The sequence below is a fragment of the Mirounga angustirostris genome, unplaced genomic scaffold, assembly GCF_029215605.1.
Source record: "Mirounga angustirostris isolate CCGP_5_RB_7025 unplaced genomic scaffold, mMirAng1.0.hap1 SCAF_5, whole genome shotgun sequence".
NCBI classification, from domain to species: domain Eukaryota; kingdom Metazoa; phylum Chordata; class Mammalia; order Carnivora; family Phocidae; genus Mirounga; species Mirounga angustirostris.
Window position 1 is genome coordinate 40,645,286 of NW_026991713.1, and position 25,186 is coordinate 40,670,471.

Here is a 25,186-nt window from a genome sequence, read left to right on the forward strand (position 1 = left end):
GAAATTCTATCCTTAGGCTAGGATGGATAATCCAGGACTGATTAGTTACACTTCCACATTTTCATGAGGGGCGTGGGGGAGTGGGGATGTTTCCACTCCCAAATAAAGAAGCCCTTCACACTGTGGGGATCCTCATGTTAGGAATGCTTAAATGGTTAAATGCAGATGGTAGAGAGAAGTCTAACATGAGCTGCTGGGATGGGAGTTAACCCAGAAGTCACTGAGCACCAGCATTTCCGGACCTCATAGGAAGTCAAGGGATGAGAAGGGGGGGGAACACTTCTGCTCTTAAGTGCACATTCTGGCTCTGCCCACAGAGGAGAAACCATGCCCGACTCTTTGGTTCACCCCCCAAAGCTACCAGTTATTGAGTGTTTTCTAGGTGCGAGGCATTGGTCCAAATGCTATATATGTAAGTTTTTTCAATCCTCCCATTTTATAAAATAACACAAATGCAAAAACTAGGAGAAGATGGAGTTCAGTAATTTGAGGAAGTGCCAGAGCCAAGAATCAAACTCAGGCAGTCTTATTTTAGATCCTTTGCTCTTAACTATTTACTACACTACTTTTTACTAGATCCTCCCAAAGACATTGCTAGCCTGACTGATGAGGTCATGAGTGAAATATTGAGCCAAGTTTTATTATTGGGCAGTGTTTCTTCCGACTAAACCTAAGATCATGGGTATCACCATTTTTTTTTCCATTGTATTGCTCATACAATACTAACATAGCTCCTCCTGGGACCTCTTGGGACAATTTGCAATTTGTGCTGCAGAGACCATTGACAATGGGGTGGCAGTGGGAGGTGGCAGCATTGGTCCTGCGAGCAGATTACCTGCTAATTGAGTGGAACTGTACAAGTGTTGATATTATTATCTGGGTGTGCACTGGGGATATCCAAGAATAAAACAGGAATGAATAAAAGAGATAGAAGAATTCTTGAAAAACTTGAATTCCAAATAACTGTGTTAACATAGAGTCCAACACAAACTGATTGAAACAAATACTCAGTATGGATTCTAGAACTCTAGATACAGAATGTCTTAGTTTAGGTTTCTGCCAGAGTAGACCTTGAAACAATGATTCCTGAGAAAGTAGTTTATTTAGCTGATGATTCCAGGAAATACTAGGAGAGAAAGTCAGGAAGGGAAACAGGAACCATAAGATAGAAAATAAAGGGCATCATATTCCAACAGTGGGTAACCAAAGCTTAATCCCACTGAGGAGCTCTCAGGCATGATTTCTAGGGCGGTGCTTCTCCCATACTGCTGTGCATGAGAATCACCTGGGGATCTTGTGAAAAAGCACATTCTGATTCAGTAGGTTTGGTGGGGGGCCTGAGACTCTGCATTTCTTACACATTCCCTGAAGAGAAGACTGTTGTTGCTGTTCCTCAGAACACACTTTGAAGATTTGATGGTTTTCTGCTTATTTACCATAAAATTTCCCCAAATTTCCATATAAAATTTACACAATTTCTTATGTCCACTGCTTTTACAACATATCATTAAATCTGCTTTGTTTCATGTAACTCATCCAGGCATGGCATCTTCACTGAATATCATGTCTGGGAGAAATTTGGTCAGTCCCTGTGTAAGAAAAACACAAAAAATTCTGTCCACCCTGTCCCAGTGCCATTAAATCAGACTGCTGTACATAGAAACACCTTAGGCATGTCAACCCACTCCCGGCTCATCACGACTACTCTTCTCTGCTTACACATCTGGTTCTTGCTTCCCACTCCATTCTGGTACCAAGGTATACTCTGATTCTGTGGTTAATCTCAAGTCTTTGGCCTTTGGAAATGAGCAAAAGTCTTTCTCCCCCTCCCCCCAATTTTGACATTCAGCACTTTTTAATGGTATTTTTACATGCATTCGCAGGGTTTTGCCCACTTAGCTACCTCAGGGTAAGGTTTGTGGAATCTCAGTTCACCCTTTTATACTTACCTGGAACCTCAAAGGAGGTAACCAGACATGGTTAAACTACTGATTTAAAATGATTGTGTTATATTCATAAGTATATATTTATATGGTCAAATGGAGAAAAGCCCCAGCCTTCTTAGGAAGACAATCTTTTTTTTTTTTTTAAAGATTTTATTTATTTTGACAGAGAGAGACACAGCGAGAGAGGGAACACAAGCGGGGGGAGTGGGAGAGGGAGAAGCAGGCTTCCCGCGGAGCAGAGAGTCCGATGTGGTGCTCGATCCCAGGACCCTGGGACCATGACCTGAGCTGAAGGCAGACGCTTAACGACTGAGCCACCCAGGTGCCCCAGGAAGACAATCTTAAGGAGAAACTGACAATGACATGATTGGCCATTCTAAACAGGCCACATGGTATTATAATATCTGCTTTAAAAATTGTGTGTGTGTATAAATATTATAAATATTTATAAATATATAAAAATCAAATGATGTATGCATAGAAAGGTGAGAGCTAATTGTATTAATGTATTCCAAGTTTTTTGCATTGCGTATGGTCACATTTTTCTAATATATTTTAGTAGAAAAAATTAGTCTCAGTCATTCCCTTATGGAGTCAGAATTCACATGTTAATACCAAGACAGAAAAAAGGATTTAAGAAGAAATGGGAATTAAAACTTATTGACTCATAGCTTCGTAGTCATTGTTATCATTGAGATCATAATTAATGACAACTAATAACCATAATAACAATTTACATATAATTCTGCCTTCAAAACACATAAAACATGGGTGCCTGGGTGGCTCAGTTGGTTAAGTGACTGCCTTCGGCTCAGGTCATGATCCTGGAGTCCTGAGATCGAGTCCCGCATCGGGCTCCCTGCTCAGCAGGGGGTCTGCTTCTCCCTCTGACCCTCTTCCCTCTCGTGCTCTCTGTCTCTCATTCTCTCTCTCTCAAATAAATAAATAAAATCTTTAAAAAAAAAACATAAAACATGTATCACACAACTCAAGTATCATCTACCTTGGGCTTGCCTGTTGTATCTATTTCTATGAAGATTATGCAGTCATTATATCTGTTGATATCTAAAATCCACTATCAGGAAATGGAACATGGTCTAGTTTAGAACAAAGGAGTAGAACCATTAAGCATGGTATACAGTATTCACTTTTATCTATTTCCAGTTCTTCTCATTAGTCCAAGTCTGTTGACATTGAAAATGTATGCTGCCAGGACCAAAAAGGTAAGTTGCCATATAAACTTTCAGAAGAGGTCTATTTGAGGACCACCTATGACATGCTAGAAGAAGCTTTAAAAGAAGTTCTATCCAAGTTCAGATCTGTGAGAGAGAAGTTTCTAGAATCATTGCTCAGCAAAAAAAGAGGCCACCTTATCTAATTCATCCTTAGAGAACTCCAGGTAAAGTGGCTGGCCAACAGCTGTTTGCAGTACCCTTTTTTTAAGAGACAACGAGGCAGAGGGAGAAATTAGGGACAATCTTAAGTGGTATCACAGTATGCCACAATTCCAGTACTAGTTTCTTTGTGAACATGACATTCATATTTGTGTCTATACATGGATTCCAGATTTATACAATATAACATTGCAGAATGGCTGCTCAATGTATTTCAAAAATTAAAAGTTCGGATAATCAGTAACCAGATGACTAATCAATTTTGTTGAGACCCCCAGATAACCCACTCATATTAGCACTCATGCTTCACAGTCAGGTGATTAATAAATGATGGGGCTTTGCTGCAGAAACTTCATCCTCCCTTAAGGTGCTTTTAACATATCTCATATACACTAACAAAAAAGAAGTCAGGCAGATTCATAAAAAATAAAGCACCATTTAATGAGTCCATCCTTCAAGAAGATCAAAGAATGAAACCCTGGATCTATCCTAAGCCTTCTCTTCTTGAGTGATTTATCTTCATATTTTCTCTTAAGAAAACAGATTTTTAATCAGTTTCCAACATAAACAATTTCAAGTAGTTCTCAACACCAGTGACAATAATCCCAATACACTTTTTGAAGCTTACATGATGCTATTTTACCATCACTGCAGGAAAATGCAACAAACGCAGTCCAAAAGTATCAGCACACTGAAAAGAAAAATACTAAAAGAAGAATTAGGCTAGATTTAAACTAATAAATTATTTTTACTCTCTAAAGCACTGGGAATCACAAGTAAGGTTTGTAGTAAAATTCCTGGAGTAGCCTAACATAGTTGTATGCAGCCATGCAGCTGGACCACACTTCCGTATGAAGTCAACCGAAGAACAAACAAGCCACACTAGTCTATGTGGAGAGATACTGTGGAAGCCCTCATTGTCACTGGCACATGATGCTTTTTCTAACCCCCTACCTAATCTTGATGTTAAGTCCACAATATCACTGGGGCTGCCCTTAAAACAGCAGCCTTTCTTCATATCAGCACCCCCTTTTCTATTAATTAACACAAGCGTTTCTCTCATTTTACATGGTTTTCAACATCTCAAACTCTCTCGCTCACTACACCCAGACTGTGTTACTTCTGAAATAATTGCCATCACGTAGGAAGACATGAGGTGTTAGAATTCATCTGGAGGTTTTTGCAAGGCAGTGTGAAAATAATGCTGCCCAACTAGCATGTAAAAGACATGATTTTAGGCAATGAAAACCTATGATGACATCAATCTTAGACATTTCTAAGAATGTAAATCTTTGCATATTTGCGATAATATTCTCATCCCTTTCTGCTTTAGAGAATAGAGTAACAAAAGCATTCCAATAGGTCAGTAAATACGTACTGCATTTCGTTGTCATAATTTCAAAGTGTGTGTCCTGCTACCCTTTTGAGCAGTACCTAGTAAACTGTTGACTATGACAAATGCTTTGGTTTAATACACAAAATGTTCATGGAGCAATAAAGCAGTGTCCCAGGGCTGTCTGAGCTGTAAACTGCTGCAATTAGACTGACAGTAAAACCTACTGAGCTCTGCTTTTCAGTTCAAGGTCACAATTAATTAAACCGAAGTGGCATTTGTACCTATTGGGCTTTCACTGTTCCAGGGGCTTTTGCAGAAAGAATCCCACAAAGCAATGAAATTAGTGGAAATAAATATACCAAACTCACTGGCATCAATGAGCAAACATGGGTCAAAAGGTCAAGTTTTCAAAAATAAAACACCTCATTATGGGCATGCAAGAGCTCTATTTAGATGCCACGATAATTTTCCCATCTGGGACATTCCAGAAATGGAATGCCAAAAGCAGGGATTATGGGCCAATCCTAACTGAAAAATCCTACTGATAAAAATCACAGGAATCAAAAAATGAGTTGAATTCCACCTAGCCCTACACTATTCCAAGTCGATTTGAGATTCTTAGAAGTATTTTCAACCCTTGTAAGATCTACATCTCTGGTTTATCCATAATGAAGAGTACTTCAGATAGGACTTGTGGATGTGATACCCTTTAACTTCCAAGTATGTTTTCCAGATTTAGTCCGGTGATGGGGCATTATTTTGAAGAAGCCCAAGAAGTCACACATACTTTTGAACTCTTTAGTTTTGAATAATGGTATATATATTCTTATTGTATATATATTTTTGAGAAATTGATCATTATTTTTACAGGACCAAATCTCTTAAGGAGATATAGAAAAGGTAAAAAAGCACCTTTTATCTTTGTAGAAATACACTTTCTTCATAAATTGGAAAGGACCAAGCAAGCATGTGTCTTGTATAGTAAGCACTCCATAAATTATCTTTTCCCTGATATTCACCGACTCACTGCAGTAGAACACAAACTCACAAACTCATATGCTCAGTATCCTAACAGTAGAGCATACGAAGTACAAATTCATATAATTTAAGTCAAGAACAAAAGCTAGTGAGCTATTCGTACACTGAACAAAAATCAGTGGTACATTGTTCAAAACAGAAGCATGTATTGAAATCAGTTCAGTTCACCTTACTTTAAATAGCTACCATATGCCAAACACTGTGAGAAGAACACATTTTTCAGTAACACCAAAATGATGCTTCACTTCTGGATTAAGTCATGAGTTGGAATAAATGCATTTTATTTTACTGATGTGGAACACTTGTGCCTGTTAAATTAATTCATCATGAAGGACTACAAACACTTGAAGTAATTACATGAATGCTCTTATAATCTCTACTGGTAATTGTGTGGTGGCAGGGCTGTGCCCAGAGCTTAGTCAAAGAAGATTTATGATGTTAACATTTCCTCTTTCTCCTTACTACAAACTCACAAAACTGTCATTGAGACTAGGTATTCCTGCTGACACTTAGCAAATTTGAATCTTAAGTACCAATCAATTGATCGATCAATATCTTAGGTTCTGGCTTACTCAGTGTGAATGCTCACACCAATTGGGTAGCCAGGAAATCATTAGGATACCATTTTCCCCTTAATGCTCATTGAAAATGCTCTTTCCTCCCCCACCTCCCTACCAACTAGAAGGCGAGGCTACAGTGAAATGGGGATCCTCTCATCCAACACCACCACACTGGTCTTTTTAATTTTCCCACAGAATCATGGCTCTCCATAATTTGTCTAAACTCTATTACTATTCTGTATGAGCTGAACGGTCCTTTGTGAACTGGCCTGGGAAACTAAGCATCATTATGGATCATTGTTTAAAGTTCCATGCAAGGAATTTTCAGAATGATTTCATTCCATTCTCTAGCTTGCAATCCCTTATGTGTTTGCAGAAAATATCTTTTATTCAGGAAAGAAAATGATAGCACCTGCAGAGGGACTTTTCTTCCCTGCCAGAAAAGAAGGACTTCCTTCAAAAATCAGAATTCTGTAATATTAATTGCTTACCTATTACCCACTCTCCTTGTCTCCAATCCAATACAGTAAGCGAATTAGCCATCAGAGTTAAGGATATTTTTAAAATGTAGATAGAGAAAAATGATTAAATCGCTCCTCAGTTAAGAAACTGCAGAGCATGCTTTGGATGGAAACTGATCTCACCATCTCTTTTGGATCAACACCTTAGTATCAGCAGAAGAAAAAATATGCTGACCCATTTGAAACACCAACAGCATTCTTGGTAACACATTTATTTGTGCAGAAATTTAAGGGGGCGCCTGGGTGGCTCAGTTGGTTAAGCGACTGCCTTCGGCTCAGGTCATGATCCTGGAGTCCCTGGATCGAGTCCCGCATCAGGCTCCCTGCTCGGCAGGGAGTCTGCTTCTCCCTCTGACCCTCCTCCCTCTCATGCTCTCTGTCTCTCATTCTCTCTCTCTCAAATAAATAAATAAAATCTTTAAAAAAAAAAAAAAGAAATTTATATCCACATTGAAGTCAAAATTGATTCCAGGCATCTTGGATTTTACAATACTTAGTATTTCCAAGATTTACTTATACGGCAGTTAAACCCAGTGAATGGACCAAACTGGACATAAATAACCCACCCATTTTTGCCTGGATTCATGCAAACTATAGCACCTTTCCTAGTAGCACTGGTCCAAATGTCAGAGCAAATTAACAAGCTATTGTCTATATGACCTCTTCTAAACATCTTACCTCCAAAACTGCAAAAGAGCTAGTTGTCTCATGGGAGTACAAGATAACTAGTAAGCAAATTTCTATGACAGATGTAAAAACAAACTTTAATCATGCCCCTTAGATCCAGGTCTAACTAAAAATATCCTTTCTATTGTCTCATTATTCCTTGCTTTTGTGCCTCAGCTACTGGGTCCCCACACACCTCTCCTGTACTAATGGAGTCAATGAAAGCACTACAAAAGATAATATATTTCATTATGAGTGGGATTCCTCTCCTGGGCACCATCTTTGACCCTTCTGATAAGTACTCTCTGGATGGTTCTCACTATCGTACAGCAGTTTAGCAGGTAAGAATGTCTAAGAAGGTAGAAAAATGAGGTTTAAGTGTAAACCTCAGTACTCAATTCCCAGCTTCTCACTCAGAACCTCTCTAACCCCATTAAAAAAAAAATACTAGCACAGCCCTATTTTGATATTTTCTATTAGTTCCTTCAACATCACACATGAAGAGTCAAACCAAACCTCACAGTTTCCTCATCACTCTCTTTCCAGGCCAGCTGTAAAAGCGAGAAGGCTTACGTTGATGTACCCCAAGGACATGAAATTGGAGAATTTCAAATGCCAACTACACCTTCTACTGGCAGCAAGGCAGGTGTTCTCCTTTAGGAGAGCTCCAACTTGCTCCATTACTCCAGCAATGCCCCATGACTCATACCTCACCCTGGATCTCAGAAAACTGTTCCATGAGGTCAGGCCAGCAGGTCACTAGAATTTCTAAGAGTCAAGAGTGAGAGAACACCACAGAATCCTTTGCCAACCCATTGGATGGATGAATTCAGAAGACTTTAGAAACAAAACCACCAACTGGTAATGAAATCCAGACCCACAGCTACCCTTGGCTATATGGCAGGATTTATTTCCATGAAATAGTATGTTATTTTATCTCCTAAAGCACATTCATTTTCAATTTACAAAATTCTCTCTAAGCATAAACAAAAAAGACCAAGCAAAAGGAAATTTATTTATATTACCTTCTTCTGATCTTCTAGCTTGTGACTCACTGGATTCTTCCCATGTCTGTTCATCTCTGAAGATAAATCCATCACATTAGGTTCTTGCTTTTCAAAATGGAATCTCTTCAAAAAAGCAGCAAACTAATCCAAGATGCAATCACTAGGAAAACACTGGCATGCCACATTTCCCATCACACACCATCTCCGAACTTCATCAACTCCATGGAATGATTAAAAAGTCCATTGATTGAATGGAAAAGATGAATTTTGCAATTTACTCCCAGGGCTTTCCAAATCGGCATATCGTTTTTAAATGCCGATGTCTCAAAACCAAAACATTCATCCAGGAATTTTAACTCCAACTGCTATCTTTTTCTTTCTTCACAGTTTTCCATTTTAATAAATAATTATACAGTTCCCGTAAACCTGTGATTTAAAAAAAAAAAAGCACACAGTTAATTCTCCCCCATCATTTATAGTACAATTAATGAAAACTTCTTATCTGAAATGTGCAATTCAGAAAAAAAATTAGGCATGGATTATATTTCACATAAAAGCAATAGCAAGTGAAAGGCATTATTCTTTACTCCTATGGCCTTTAAAATACCAAATATAATAACTGTATTAAAACCAGGGATTGACAGCATATCAGAGCTAAAAATCAACAGAGAATACACACATACGCTCATCAAACATGTGCATATGCTCCATAGATCCAGTCATTAATTTCTGTATTCACAGAACTACAGAATTTAGAAAAGAGTCCAATATACATAGACATGATGCTAGACTGACAGTTTTCGTAAATAACTTTATTTAAATTTTAAAATGAATTTATAAAATGGTTGTTAGTCTATTTTAAGATGCGTTTGAGATGGTAAGTGCATATTTTAAGTTTAATAAGTAAGTAGTAAGTAACAGGACTAGAATTAGAATTCAGATACCTTTGAATCCAAATCCCATTCTTTGTCCTCCATAGTTGCCTCAATTCATATTGCATATTTTGTCCACAAGGATCTCATAAATGAGTCTGTCAGGTGCCTTGTTGAATTATGAATGCATAAGTCATTCTCTTAAAAAAAAAAGTCATATAATCTAGTGGTTTCCAAACCCTGCTAGAAAATGGAATAATCTGGGAATACTCTTAATCATAGAGACTCCTTGGGTCCACCCAACACAGCTAATGTAGAAGCTAAAGGGTTGTGCTTGGAAATGTGCTTTTTTTTTTTTTTTTCATTTCTTCAAGACACTCCTGATGCAGGAAAACCGCTGAGAAGTTGAAACCTCCCTCTACTGTAGGGCTTCCCAAACTTGTCTGCATTTTGGAATCACAGGGAAGCTTTAAAAACTATTGATTCTTGTGTCACATCCCAAGAGACTCTGATTTAATTAGTCTGGATATGACGTGAGTCTTGGAAGCACTGCCCTAATATATAAAATCCCTAAACATAATTGACCAACCACTGCTTGAATACATTAAACAAGAGGAAACAGTATCTTGGGAGGCAGTTCCTTCCATACCGAAGTAGTTCTGGTCTTTAGATATTTCTTCCTCATTTGGACATAAATTCTGCCTTCCAAAATACTTCTGTACATTTGCAATTATTTAAATCCTTGTAGTCATCAATATACACAAAATACTTTCAATTTCCTCTTTTATCTGACAATTCTTCAAGTATCACCTTGGCCAGGTTAACCATTCCTAGCACCCACAACAATTCCTCATTACCCTGGTTATTTACTTAAGAGGTTTCAATTTTGGGGTGCCTGGGTGGCTCAGTCATTAAGTGTCTGCCTTCGGCTCAGGTCACGATCCCAGGGTCCTGGGATCAAGCCCCGCATCGGGCTCCCTGCTCAGCGGGAAGCCTGCTTCTCCCTCTCCCACTCTCCCTGCTTGTGTTCCCTCTCTCACTGTCTCTCTCTCTGTCAAATAAATAAATAAATAAATGAAATCAAAGAGGTTTCAATTTTTACATGACTCATAAACTGTGCTATCCAGAGCTGAGCACAAAGGTTCAGCATGATGTATTCCCTTTAAGAAACCATTGCCAGGTTCCACAAAACAAGCCAAGTCAAGCATAAAACACATGATAAAGTAGATAGTGTTTGAAAATCAGCTCCTGAACTGCCTTTTTGCCTTTCCATACACTGTCTCCTGTCTAGCCATTATTTTGCCAAGCTATGCTCTTTCTTGAAGTCCTCTGATACGCTGCAGAGGTATATTTAATTTGTGTATTAATGGGAATGTTATCAGCAAAGAAAACAGCATGGGCCAAGGCTTGGGCATGAAGGAACACAGGGCTAATATGAGGAGCTCACAGAAATTCAATGAGGAGTCACAGAAAATGTGTAAGAAGAAATGAAGCATAATAGAATTTGTGGTTTTAAAAGTTCATCTTAATTGCAACATGGAAGATAAATGGGAAGGAACAAAACTTGTGACAGAAAAACCTTATGGGGATTGCTTAAATAATCAAAGAGAGACAATAGTATCCTGAACTAGCGTAGGGGTTGATGGGATGGAAAGAATGACAAAACTAAGTAATGTGGTATTTAAGAGGTGTAGTTGATGGAATTGTTAATTGATTGGACATGAGTGTGGGTGTGTGATGCAAGGGTGCGTGAGCACAGGGAGGATTATGTCATCTAAAACAGCAAATACCACAAGAGAAGCATTTTGGACAGGAGAAGATAAAAGAATTTGTAAAGAAAACTAAAGATGCTTGCTAAAATCCAGAAAATTACAAGCCAATCTCACTGATGGACATAGAAGCAAAAATCCTAAAGGAACATTAACAAACTGAATCCAGCAGTGTATAAAATGAATCATACATGAATTCCAAATTGGTGCTATGCCAGGAATAAAGATTGGTTTAAGATTTGAAAATCAATCAGTATAAATCACATTAACAAAATAAGGAAGAAAAATGATACATTCATCTCTATTGGTGCAGAAATATAATTTGACAAATTAAACATTGATTCATCACACACACACACACACACATGCACATGCATGCACAAACTCTTGGAAAAGGAAGACTAGAAAAGGACTTTCATAATCTTCCTTTATCTGATAAAGTATATCCACAAAATATCTATAGCAAACATCATACTTATTGGTAAAAAATTAAAGACTTTCCATTTGCTCAGGAACAGCACATAAATACCTGCTAATATAAATTCTATTCAATATTGTACTTAAAGTCCTACCATGCAGCAATATAAGAAAATATGAGAGAGAGAGAGAGATGAAGGGAGGGAGGGGGATGCAGGCAAGCAGTATAAGCACTGGAAGGGAAGAAATATAACTTTTATTTATAAATGCTATGATGATGTATAGAGAATATTAAAGAATCAAGAGATAAATTACTAGAATTAATAATTGAGTTAGCAAGTTTCCTGGACACAAAATCAATATACAGCATCCATTTATATTCCTTTATAACAGAAGCAAACATTCAAATAGATGAAACTTTAAAAATATACTATTTACAGTGGCATTAAAAGTATCAAATATCTAGGAATAGATCTCATAAAAGATGGTAAGAACTTTATGATAAAGCAGTAAAACATCAAAAAAATAAAAATCTGAATGGAGTATTATGCTATATTCACAAACTGTAAGATTTAATACTGCAAAAATGCCAATTCTTGCCTAAAAAATTTATAGACTCAGTGTATTATCAATCAAACTTCCCAGTTTTTTTTTATAACTTCAGAAGATGTTTCTAAAATATATATGGTAAAGCAAAATACCATTAAAATCCAATACATTTATGAAGAACAAATTGTAACTATTTACTCTGTCAGATGTTAAGAAACATAAACCAACAATAAATACAATGGTATATAACTGGTGAAAAGGATAGACAAGTTAATCATGGACACCGAAAGCCCAGAAACAAACTCTTAACACATATGGGTCACTTGATTCATTACAATGTTGGGTTTACAAAGTCATGGGAAAAACGGTTTTCAATAGAGTTCTGACTCAATTAGATAGCCATGTAGGTAAAAAAAAAAAAAAAAAAAAAAAATTTTGACCTCTACTTCACATCAGTAATCACTTCTAAGTGGACTGTGAATCTACCTGTGACAAGACAAGAAGAATACTTTTATAATCTGAAGGAAGAGAAACAAGAGGTCAAAAGCACTAAACAAAAAGAAAAAGATGATAACTAAGATAATATTAAAATGAGGAACTTTTATTCATCAGATTACACCAATAAGAAAATATAAATGCAACAGAGTAGGAAAAGATACTTGTTATGCATATAACTACATCCAAAAAACCAAGAAAAGACAGAAAACAGAAAAAAATATTTGAATAGGTGTTCCCAAAAAAGAAAAAATAACAGACATAGAAAATAGATTAGTGGTTACTGTAGGTTAAAGATGGGGAGAAAAGTCATGTCTAAAAGAGTTAGTGTAAGGAAGCCTTGTAGTAATAGAATAATTCTATCTTGATTCTGGAGGTGGTTACATGAATCTATACATGCAATAAGATTATTATACACACACATAAATGAATGTATATAAAGCTGGCAAAATATGAGTGAATTCTCCTAATTGTAACAATGTCAATTTCCTGGCTTTGATACTATATTATAGTAATACACAATGTTACCAATTGGAGAAACTAGGTACCTAAAACCTTCCTATCCTTTTTTTCCCACCACTTTTTCTGAATCTGACATTATTTCAAAATAAAAAGTGAGAAAAAAAGAGGATGTACAAATGGCCAACAAACATAAAAAAGTAAACACCCTCATTAATATTAGGAAAATGCTAATGCAAACCAAGGTTTATAATTTCTCATCTACCCAAAGATATTTTAAAAGATGACAATACCCTAACAAAGTAGTCCTAAGGGAACATACCACAACATAATAAAGGCCATATATGAAAAGCCCACATCATACTCAATGGTGAAAAACTTAAAGCTTTCCTCCTAAGATCAGGAAGAAGATGTTCACTCTCACCACTTTTAATCAACATCATACTGGAAGTCCTAACCACAGCAATCAGACAACAAAAAGGAATAAAAGGCATCTGAATTGAGAACAAAGAAATGAGACTTTAACTATTCGCAATTGACATGATACTATATATAAAAAACCCTAAAGACTCAACCAAAAAACTACCAGAACTGATAAATGAATTCAGTAAGGTCAGAAAATACAAAACCAATATACAGCAATTCATTGCATTTCTACACACTAATAATGAAGCAACAGAAAGAGAAATTAAGAAAACAATCCCATTTACAATGGCACCAAAAATATTAAATACCTAGGAATAAACTTAACCAAGGAGGTAAAAGATCTGTACTCTGAAAACTATGAAACACTGATCAAAGAACTTGAAGACTGACACAAACAAATGGAAAGATATTCCATGCTCATGGATTGAAAGAATAAATATTGTTAAAATGTCCATACTATCCAAAGCAATCTACACATTTAATACAATCCCTATCAAAGTATCAACAGCATTTTTCACATAACTAGAACAAGTAATACTAAAATTTGTTTGGAACAACAAAAGATCCTGAATAGCCAAAACAATCTTGAAAAAGAAAAACAAAGCAGGGGGTGCCTGAGTGGCTCAGTTGTTGAGCGTCTGCCTTCAGCTCAGATCATGATCCCAGCATCCTGGGATCAAGCCCCGCATCGGGCTCCCTGCTCGGCGGGAAGTCTGCTTCTCCCTTTCCCACTCCTCCTGCTTGCATTCCCACTCTCTCTGTCAAATAAATAAATAAATAAATCTTAAAAAAAAAAAAAAAAAAGAAAAGAAAAAAACAAAGCTGGAAGTATCACAATTCCAGATTTCAAGATCTACTACAAAGCTGTAGTAATCAAAACAGTATGATACTGGCACAAAAACAGACACATAGATCAACAGAACAGAATAGAGAATCCAGAAACAAACCCGTGATAATATGGTTGATTAATCTTCAACAAAAGATGAGGCACGTGGGTGGCTGAGTCAGTTAAGCGTCCCACTCTTGGTTTCGGCTCAGGTCATGTTCTCAGTGTCATGAGATCGAGTCCCTGTGTGGGGCTCCGTGGAGTCTGCTTGAGATTCTCTCTCTCCCTCTGCCCCTCCCCCAGCTTCTTATCTCTCTCTAAATAAATAAATAAATAAAATATTAAAAAAAAAAAAAACTAAAACAGGCAAGAATACACAATAGGAAGAAGTCTCTTCAACAAACGATGTTGGGAAAACTGGACAGCAACATGCAAAAGAATAAAACTGGACCACTTTCTTATACCATACACAAAAATACACTCAAAATGGATTAAAGACCTAAATGTGAGACCTGAAACAATAAAAATCCTACAAGAGAGCACAGGCAGTACTTTCTCTGACATGGGCCATAGCAGCATTTTTCTAGATCTGTCTCATGCAGCAAGGGAAATAAAAGCAAAAATAAACTATTGGTACCAAATCAAAATATAAAGCTTCTGCACAGCAAAGGAAACAATCAACAAAACTAAAAGGCAACCAACTGAATGGGAGAAGATATTTGCAAATGACATATCCAATGAAGGGCTAGTATCCAAAATATATAAAGAATGTATACAAGGCAACACTAAACAAAAAAAAAAAATCTGATTAAAAATGGTCTGAAGACGTGAACAGACATTTCTCCAAAGAAGACATACAGATGGCCAACGACACCTGAAAATATGTTCAACATCACTTATCATCAGGGAAATGCAGATCAAAATTACAATGAGGTATCACCTCACACTTGTCAGAATAGCTAAAACCAAAAGCACAAAAAACAAGCATTGGCAAGGATGTAGAGAAAAAGGAACTCTTCTGCACTGTTGGTGGGAATGCAAACTGGTGCAGACACTCCAGAAAATAGTAATGAGGTTCCTCAAGAAATTAAAATAGAATTACCATATGATGTTATCTCACCACTGGGTATTTACCCAAGGAATTCAAAAACACTAATTCAAAAAGATGTATGTACCCCTATGTTTATTGCAGCATTATTTACAATAGCCAAAATATGGAAGCAACCCAAGTGTCCACCAATAGATGAATGGGTAAAGAGATGGTATACACACACACACACACACACAGCCATAAAAAAGAATGAAATCGTGCCATTTGCAACAACACTGATGGAACTAGAGAGTAGAATACTAAGTGAAATAAATCAGAGAAAGACCATATTATTTCATTCATATGGTGGAATTTAAGAAACAAATGAACAAAGGAAAAAAAAAGGGAGAGAGGGACAAACCAAGAAACAGACTCTTAACTGTAGAGAACAAGCTGATGGTTACCAGAGGGGTAGTAGGGGGAGATGTGAAATAAAGATGGGGATTAAGAGCACACTTATCATGATGAGCCCTGAGGAATGTATAGAACTGTTGAAACACTATACTGTACACCTGAAACTATTATAACACTGTATGTTAACTGTACTAAAATTAAAATTAAAAACTGAGTAAATTTTTTTTTTAAAGATTTTATTTATTTATTTGAGAGAGAGAGAATGAGAGACAGAGAGCAGGAGAGGGAGGAGGGTCAGAGGGAGAAGCAGACTCCCCGCCGAGCAGGGAGCCCGATGCGGGACTCGATCCCAGGACTCCAGGATCATGACCTGAGCCGAAGGCAGTCGCTTAACCAACTGAGCCACCCAGGCGCCCCTAAAACTGAGTAAATTTTTTTAAATGACAATACCAACTGTTGGCAAAGTCATGGAAAAACAAGAACATGCTGGCCAAAGTACAAACTGGTACAACAATTTTGCAAAAAAAAGTTACTTTTTTTTTTTTTTAACAAAAATTGGTAACTGTAAACCTACTAAGTTTGAAGATACACATACTGTATGACCCAGCAGTAATACTCCTAGGCTTGTACTCTTCAAAAATATATGTATATGTGCATCAAGAAAAATGTGCAAGACAGTTCCTTTACAATGGCCAAAAATACGGAAACAACACAAAAGTCCACCATTACAATAGGTACATAAATTGTAGTATATTTATACAAGAGATAAACATACATTAAAATAAGCAAACTACAGACACATATCAATTATAAATAAATGTCAAAAATATTAAGAATTTGAAGTTCAAACTAAAAGAATTTATACTGTATGATTCCATTTATGCAAGTTCAAAAAATGTGTACCATGGTGTTGTAAGTCAGGATAGTGGTTACCTTTGGTGAGGGAACAGAAAGGGTTTGTTTTGTTTTGTTTTTTTGAGATTTGTTTATTTCAGAGAGAGCGCACATGCACGCAGGCGCGTGCAAGCATGGTGGGGAGGGGCAGAAGGAGAGGAAGAAAGAAACCCAAGCAGATTCCAAGGTCAGTGTGGAGTCAACACAGAGCTCAGGGCTCGATCCCACCACCTGCTCCCACCACCCGGAGGTCACAACCTGAGCTGAAACCAAGAGTAAGACTCGCAACTGACTGTGCCAGCCGAGTGCCCTGGGACAGAAAATGTTTTGAATGGAATTTAACTGCAATGCTGTCAATATTCCATTTTGTGACTTGGGTGGGCATGACTTGGATGCTAGCTTTGTAACAATTCAGTGAGCTATAAATTTACATTCTGTGCAGTTTTCTTGCTGTCTAATATGTCTTGTGATAAAAAATAAGCTGAGAAAAAATTCAGATACATCTTGTCTCTAGTATTCCCGTTAATGGTCTCTCCAATAAGCAACAAATAAGTATCTAAGTTAGACTGATGGGATCTGTTATTCGTGGGCATCATTCTTTTTAAGGTGATGGACCAGCTGTTTAATTATGGCATAGAATTTTGCCTGAGAACAATGTCAACCTTTAATCAGTACATGGTCAAATGTCAGAAAATGTATTCATGAAGCCCAATACCTGAGCAAGGTAAGGGGACCTGTGGCATCAGGCTAAAAGTGATCATCTGCAAGGTAAATTACAGTCTTCTCTGACTGCAGATCAAAGATGTGTAACCTTAGGGACAAGATATGGAATTTGTGGTAGGAATGTTTGGCTGAATTCATTTATAAAAGGGACTCTATTTGAAAAAGTAATTTGCCAAGGTAAGGAGATTCCTGCAGGAAGAAGCTGTAGGTACCATTGGGAAAAGGAGCTGACGAGAGATCTGAAATGTTCAGCTCAAGGAAAAATCATTACTCAAGTCGAGGAAGGTAAGATCAAAGGGACCCCACAGTGAAATCTTCAAATATCTCAGGCAAAATAACAATAAGAGTGTCAGTTTAAATAGCCCCCAGGCCTAGAGAATGAAGCCATCTTACCATAGTATCAGCCAATAAGAAAACTTCTACCTCTGTACCTCTCCCCTCTTCCCCATCTTCCCTACAGAGACCCCACTGAGTGGGAGAGGAGGTGAAAAAAGGTTCTGTCCAAATAGCAGGAATGTAGTAGTAAGGGGCACTAGCAGCCAGTTTTGGTTTGGGTGAAGAGGAGGAAGCTTTTGAATAAATATGTATTTATAAATATATGGAATAAATATTCTAAATTGTAAATTGAAATTTTTTCTCACCTAAAGTGACAAGAAACAACCCAAATTTGCATCCAGGGACAGAGAAACAATTAATTCTACTAACAAGTTTGAATAAACAGGAGAGAAGTTTGGAACAGATTTAGATTTAGGTATCACCAGTCTGCGAAGGAGATCATACACAGAAGTTACTCAGAGTAAGAAAAGTACCAAGGGAAGAACTCCAGGGGAAAGATCCAAATTGTCTTGACAATACTGCCAAAATTATCTCCAAAATGCAAACCTGATCACGCCACTTTATTAAAATCAATGGTTCCCTAACACCTAAAGCTAAAGAGAAAATAAAAATCAAAATTCCTTAGCATGTCATTCAACACTCTCCTCATCATGATTCTTTTTAACTTTCTAATTTCATATATTAACACTTCCCTGGTTCTATATTTTTTGTAGTTATACAAAAAAACCTTAGAGTTCCTGAGGACAAAATGTCATTTCACACCTTTAGCACTAATATATCTATAAGTGCTACATAATCCACTTGTCAAAGTCCTACTTATCCTTAAAAACTCTCCTCAAAGCTATGTCTTTTGAAGGTTTCACTTTATGCCCCCAACTCCACTGTAGACAAGCCAGACCCTTCTTCCCCAGTGTTCTGGGAGGCATTAAATATCCCCCTTGCTTTCACACATAATTATTTGTCCCCCACTAGACTGTCAGCCCTGATATACTTTCTTAGAATCCCCAAGTTATAACACAACACCTAGAGTCTGGTAATCATCACATGCATACAATAAGGTACAAAAATCTTAAGTGTACAACATATGATACACTAAGTTAAACACCACCCATATGAAGATAGAGAACATTAGAACTCCAGAAGATCCCTTCATTCCTCCCTCCCTTAATAGGTAACCACCAGTCTGCTTTATCACTGTAGATTTATCAGTCCTTAAAATATCATATTAAGTGGAATCATAAATCATGTATCCATTTGTTTCTTCTTTTTTTCGACATTAAATCTGGAGGATTCATCTGTGTAATTATAAGTAGCAGTAGTTCATTCTTTTGCTCTGTGGAGGGGATGGTTGTGCTTACTGGTCCCAATTCATGTAACTGACCAAAATAAAGTCCAATTCAACAGTGGGATTTTTAATTATCTTGAACTCAATATCCTAATTTGGGCTTTCTGGACTCTTCAATTTTACAAATAAAAAAGTAAGAAGGTTCGCTTTATTTCACATAGTTTTCCCAGGCTCTGTGACCCCTATTCAAGTCCAAGAGAATGCAAAATAATCAACAGTCCTTGCAGTAAGACTACTGACAAAGTAACAAATCATGCATCCAGAAACCATTAAAAATTACTGGAAATTACTTTTGGAATTTTAAGTATTAGAGGTGAATAGTCATTGTCTAACTCTTTAAATTCTGATATTGAATTGTTAAGTATTCTTTACATGGCTAAATCAGTATTTCTAAAGTGCAAAGGAAAGGATCCAGGCACAATGGAAAGGGTTAAGGAGTTGTTCCAGTAGAAATGGGTCTTGGGGTCAGAAGTTCTACTTGCCTTTCCACTACTGTGTCCCAGACCAAAGACTCCAGGACTCTACTACTGTAAAAATATTAGAAAAGTATTGTAATAATATGACTCGAAAAATGTTATTTTTTTATAAACATCAATACCCATTCCATGTAAATATAAAAAGAAAATAAAATAATAGAAAGAGAAGGAAGCAGAGAATATCATACTTAATGGTGAACTGTAAGAAGAATATAGAGATACCATTTATATGAAGTTTAAAAATATTAAGTATTTATAAATACAGGTAAATATAGTAAAAGTATAATCTCATATATGAAATGATAAATCTCTCAAAGTAAAAAATAAGATAAAAATGCCTGCTACCATCGTTCCAATAAACCACTATATTATAGGCACTTATCACCATGGTAAGGCAAAAAATTCAATAAGAAATATAAGGATAGGAGGGCGCCTGGGTGGCTCAGTTGGTTAAGCGACTGCCTTCAGCTCAGGTCATGATCCTGGAGTCCCGGGATCGAGTCCCACATCGGGCTCCCTGCTCGGCGGGGAGTCTGCTTCTCCCTCTGACCCTCCTCCCTCTCATGCTCTCTGTCTCTCATTCTCTCTGTCTCAAATAAATAAATAAAATCTTTAAAAATATATATATATATAAGGATAGGAAAGGAAGAAAAAATGTTTGCATAAAATATTGACTATATAGAGCAGTCAAGAAAAAATTATAATTATTTAGACTAAACAAGACTATCATTTATAATACACCAGCAAAAAATATACCTTTATATTAGCAACAATAAAAACAGTGAAACAAAATATAAATTTAAAACAGATTCCACTAGTAAGAGAAACGTAGGATATAATGTCCTCAGGGAAAAAAACTGAAAAAATACATTAAGATCTTTACATAAAAAATCTTTTTTTTTAAAGACATGGAAAATATCTATACAAATGGAAAGATAAAACATGTCCACGGGAAGGAAGATTCAAGAGCATAAAGATACCAGCTGTCTTCTAATTATTCCATAAGTTTAATTCAGTTCCCAATCAGAATTTCAATATATAATTTTATTATGTAACTTAAAAAGCTACTGTTAAATTCGTATGTAAGAACAAAGGGATAAGACTAGCCAAGACAATTTTTTAAAATGGGTGCTTTCAAAGATACTAAGATTTATAAAAAGCAATGAGATTTAAGACAGAGAGGTAATGGACAAAGAAAAAGACAGATTATTGGGATAAAATATATAGCTCAGAAATAGATACTCACACAGAAATATTAATATGCAATTCATTAAAAAAGAATTAACAATTTCAAAAATGATTTTGAACTATTGTTTATCCACCTGAGAAAAAATAAAGCTAGCATAAAAAGATTTCTTACATAACATATAAAACATACAAACTCAAAGAGATTAATAAAATTGACTAAAGCCATCTATATAACAAAAAGTGGGCATATAACATAGAAAAGCCAGATACTGGGAAAATATATTTACACACACACACACACACACACACACAAACCAAAATTCTTACTAAAAAAGCAAAAAACAAAGACAAATGACCCAGTAGAAAAAGGAGCAAAGTATATGAATAGGCAATTCCTACAAGAGAAAATATGAATGGCTAATAAACATATAAAAAGTAGGAATTAAGAAAATACAATTTTTTTAAAAAGACACTATGTCCAACCTAATAGATTATTAAAAAATTTTAAATGTTACTGATAGCAACTGTTGGAAAAGATATGATAATTCTAAAACTTTCATGAATTGCTGGTGGGTACGTACCACTCTTCTGGAACCTGGCAAAATCTAGTAAAGTTAAATGTCAGCAGACTATCTACACATCAATTGAATTCCTAAGCAGAAATCCATACACTAAAAGATGTGTATGACAATGTTCATTATAGCATCCTTGGCATTGATAAAAAATTTAAGTAATCCAAATATCCAGCACCAGAGAAATTGGGTAATTGTGGCATATATTTGTATAAGGACATGGTTGTAACATTTAAAATGATTGAACTAAAGCCCTACATATCCACATAGACAAATCTTGATAGCATAATTATTTATCAAATAAGGAACTTATGCAAGAACAGAGTGTGATATCATTTGTAAGTAGTTTAAAATTAAGAAGTACTAAATTTAGAAACACATGCGAGTACGGTAAAAGCATAAAAACATGTAAGAAGTAATGAATCCAAAATCAGGATAGCAGGGTTTTTTCTGAGGTGAGGACGTGGAAATAAGATCGGAGAGAACTACAAAGGAAGCTTTAATAATGATGCAGTATTCCGTATCTTTAAAAAATGTCTAAAGCAAAATGTTAAAATGTGGTAAAGTTGGATGTTGAGTACCCAGAAGTTAATCGTTATTATTCATTCTGCTTTTCCCAACACTGAAGAGAACTCACAATAAAAATAAGAAATGTTTAAAAAGAAGTTCTAGAATGTAAAAATATGGGGCACCTGGGTGGCTCAGGCATTAAGTGTCTGCCTTCAGCTCAGGTCATGATCCCAGGGTCCTGGGTTTGAGCCCCGCATGGGGCTCCCTGCTCAGCAAGGAGCCTGCTTCTCCCTCTCCCACTCCCCTGCTTGTGTTCCCTCTCTCGCTATATCTCTGTCAAATATATAAACAAAATCTTAAAAAAAAAAAAAAGAGTGTAAGAATATTTATAATAGATAAATCAACCAACCCAACAACTAACTACGGGACTCTAGCCATTGGGTTTCTGCAGGGCTGCGGCCCCTTATAAGTGGCATTTGGTAATGTGCCAGGGGGGCAGGGGACTCTTTTTGGTTGTTCCAAGAACACTGCTGGCATTTATTGGGACGAAGGGGTAGAATGATTACTAATTTCAATGCACTGGTAGTGTCCAGGTCAAGGAAAAATTGTCCCTAGATCTCCTGCTGACAGTTACAGTCACCATATCACACAGCCTTGAACATGCCTGACTTGACCACCATGTTAGCTAAGTCCCTTATCATGAAAAAACGGACTCTTCTTTGGTATCCTTCCCTTAATACCATTTTTTTTTTCTTTTCCCAGAGCTTCCTATGTGTCAGAGATCAGAAAGCTAAAAGATGTGTAGGGTTCTACCCTGGCCCCAACCCCTAAACTAAGTTCCCAGTTCATCCCTTCAGCCAAGGGTTCCATCAAGTTAACCTCAGGAAATCTTTCTGCTTTACTTGATTCAGCTACACACAATTAAACAGAGACATGGTGCTATGGGTTGCCCCATAAAAGCCGCCACAAATAAATTAATCCCTTTTTGTGACATCATAGTAAAACTGGCAACCAGAAAGTCAAGGCTGATAGAACACAAATTTTGTGGGTTAGTTTGCAGAAAACTGCAACCCAATTATGTAAGACAAAACAAGCTTCTCTCTTGTATACCAAATATTCGGGGAAAGTACTTAAAGAAAAATCAACTGCCTTGCATCGTACTTCACAACCTAAGTTCTTGTAAAATTCCGTCTTTCTCACTTGAGATATGCAGAACAAATAAAAACAGCAGGGGAAAACATTATGGTCCTTGCAACATGACTGCTCTGCTTCATTGCTGTACTGGAAATGGTAGGTTATTTGCTTTATCAGATAAATTGGCTCTGCAGCCCACATTTAAAAGAACATACAGGGGTTTTCAGCAGGAAGTTTGGACTTGATTAGTTCAAGATAAAAGTAGGCAAGGAGGGATGAATATCATTCTGAGCCAATAAATGTATGTGTAATGGAGATGGAACAGTATAAAACATTCATATTCTTACATACTAATGATAAGTAGAAAAAAAAAAAAACTTGAGTCTTTTAGCGAAATTCGTTTATTGTCTGAAAACTCAACGTAGTAATTCAAGGCCAAGTGACAGGAAATTACAGTTTCCTGGCTGACATCAATTTGATCTTCAGTAACTTAGGAGTTCCTAAGCCCTGAAGAGAAGGGCTTATATACATATATACACAATAATTCAAATAATTCAGGTCACAACCCAGATGATAAGGCACACATTATGTGCATAAACTTATGATGCATGCTTACAAAAATTCAGTGCCTTATTATGTAATTTTAATCATGCTTTTTATTTGATCAGGTTCTTACATTTAGTCTGTACATGGACTTGGTTATTTACAGAATACAGGCTCCTATAAGGGAGATATGAAACATATGGCTGTTTCTTGTTATAACAGCAAATAGATAATCATTTTTTCTAGATAATCATAAAATTAAATATATTGAGAATTGGTGAGTTAAAAAAACAAAAGTTTTCAAATGTTTTCTAGTTTTCTTGCTGTGGTAGGTAGTTATCTACATAGTTCCACCTAAGGGAAGGGAGCATTCCTCACCTTTTCTACCCGTGCTCATTACCCAGTATGTATAACTAGCTCAAACTAGTACTGCTTGGGATTCTCTCCCTCTTTGTTTGCCCCTCTCCCTGCTTGCACATGCGTGTAACCCCTGACTCTAAGCTAATATATTAACCTTAAAAAAAAAAAGAAAAGAAAAGAAAACTTAGATCTACTGATAAGGAAAAATCTGTGTCCTAAGATGGCCAACCAAGCCAGTGAGAAAGTCCAAGACCTTGCCCCGGGGCTCTTGCGGGTTCTTCTCTCTGCTCTTCTTCCTACGAGTGCCAATCCGGTTCTTCTCCCTGCCCCATTTCACACACGTGCCAAGAGTGCCCAGTATTCGGAAGTAGAAGTGTATAAATTACCCCCTTTGTTTGTGCTCAGGGCTCAGACCTTTGGAGATCACTCTCCTCTGAGCCCACCAACGTTAAATAAACTTCCTATCCTCCAAGATCTCCGAGTGCCACTCGGTTCTTCCATCGGGAGACCCAGTCCAGGTTCCATAACACTACCACTCATAAGGAATGAAGCCATCACTGTCCTTATTAAATGGCAGAGCTTTAACCTTGACAGTCAAATTACAGAAAGCAGGTAGCATGATACAATTTTAAAACAAAACAAAATTTAAAATGAACAACCAAAAACAGGTGACCTTGATGCTATACTCTGGAGGAAAATACCGGTTCCAATGGATAGCATATCTTATTCACTTAAATTGCAAACAGGAAACCCTGCAGAAATATCTGCCTAGTTCAGCATTAAAATATAAATACGAGGGGTGCCTGACTGGCTCAGTCAGTAGAGCATGTGACTCTTGATCTCAGGGTCATGAGTTCAAGTCCCTCTTTGGGCATAAAGCTTACTTTAAAAAAACACATACATACACATATGAAAATATATATTCAAATAATCATTTACATAAATGATTTTAGCAACATTAGTTCACATGGTAGAGTACCATTTTTGATTAACAAAAAAATGGCTCTATTAAAGTGTTACATATGTTTTCTTTTGCTGGCCTTTCATAAAGGCAATTTCTCACTCAATTTGTTTAGCAATAGTACAGAAAAACTCTTTAGCCTGTCAATAAAGATAATTCCTTGATTTACTTGTAAGGACCAGTTAGTTCTTCCAGAACCTAAAAAAACATACTAAGGTCAAAGGACGAAATATGTATTCTATCTGATTGAAACTCTGCTTCAGGGCACCTGGGGGGCTCAGTCGTTAAGCATCTGCCTTCAGCTCAGGTCATGATCCCAGGATCCTGGGATCGAGCCCCACATCAGGCTCCCTGCTCAGCAGGGAGTCCACTTCTCCCTCTGCCCCTCACCCCTCTTGTGTTCTCTCTCATTATCTCTC

The 25,186-nt window shown here is 36.7% G+C and overlaps 1 protein-coding gene across 1 annotated transcript in view; it reads right to left on the reverse strand.

Moving 5' to 3' along the window:
* Positions 1 to 25,186, reverse strand: part of NAV3 (neuron navigator 3) — an 803,480-nt gene that overhangs the window by 571,102 nt on the left and 207,192 nt on the right. The window contains exon 2 of the mRNA XM_064590847.1: positions 8,487 to 8,894. Within this exon, the coding sequence (XP_064446917.1) occupies positions 8,487 to 8,558 (72 nt within the window). The 5' untranslated portion in view covers positions 8,559 to 8,894. The remainder of the gene's footprint in view (positions 1 to 8,486; positions 8,895 to 25,186) is intronic.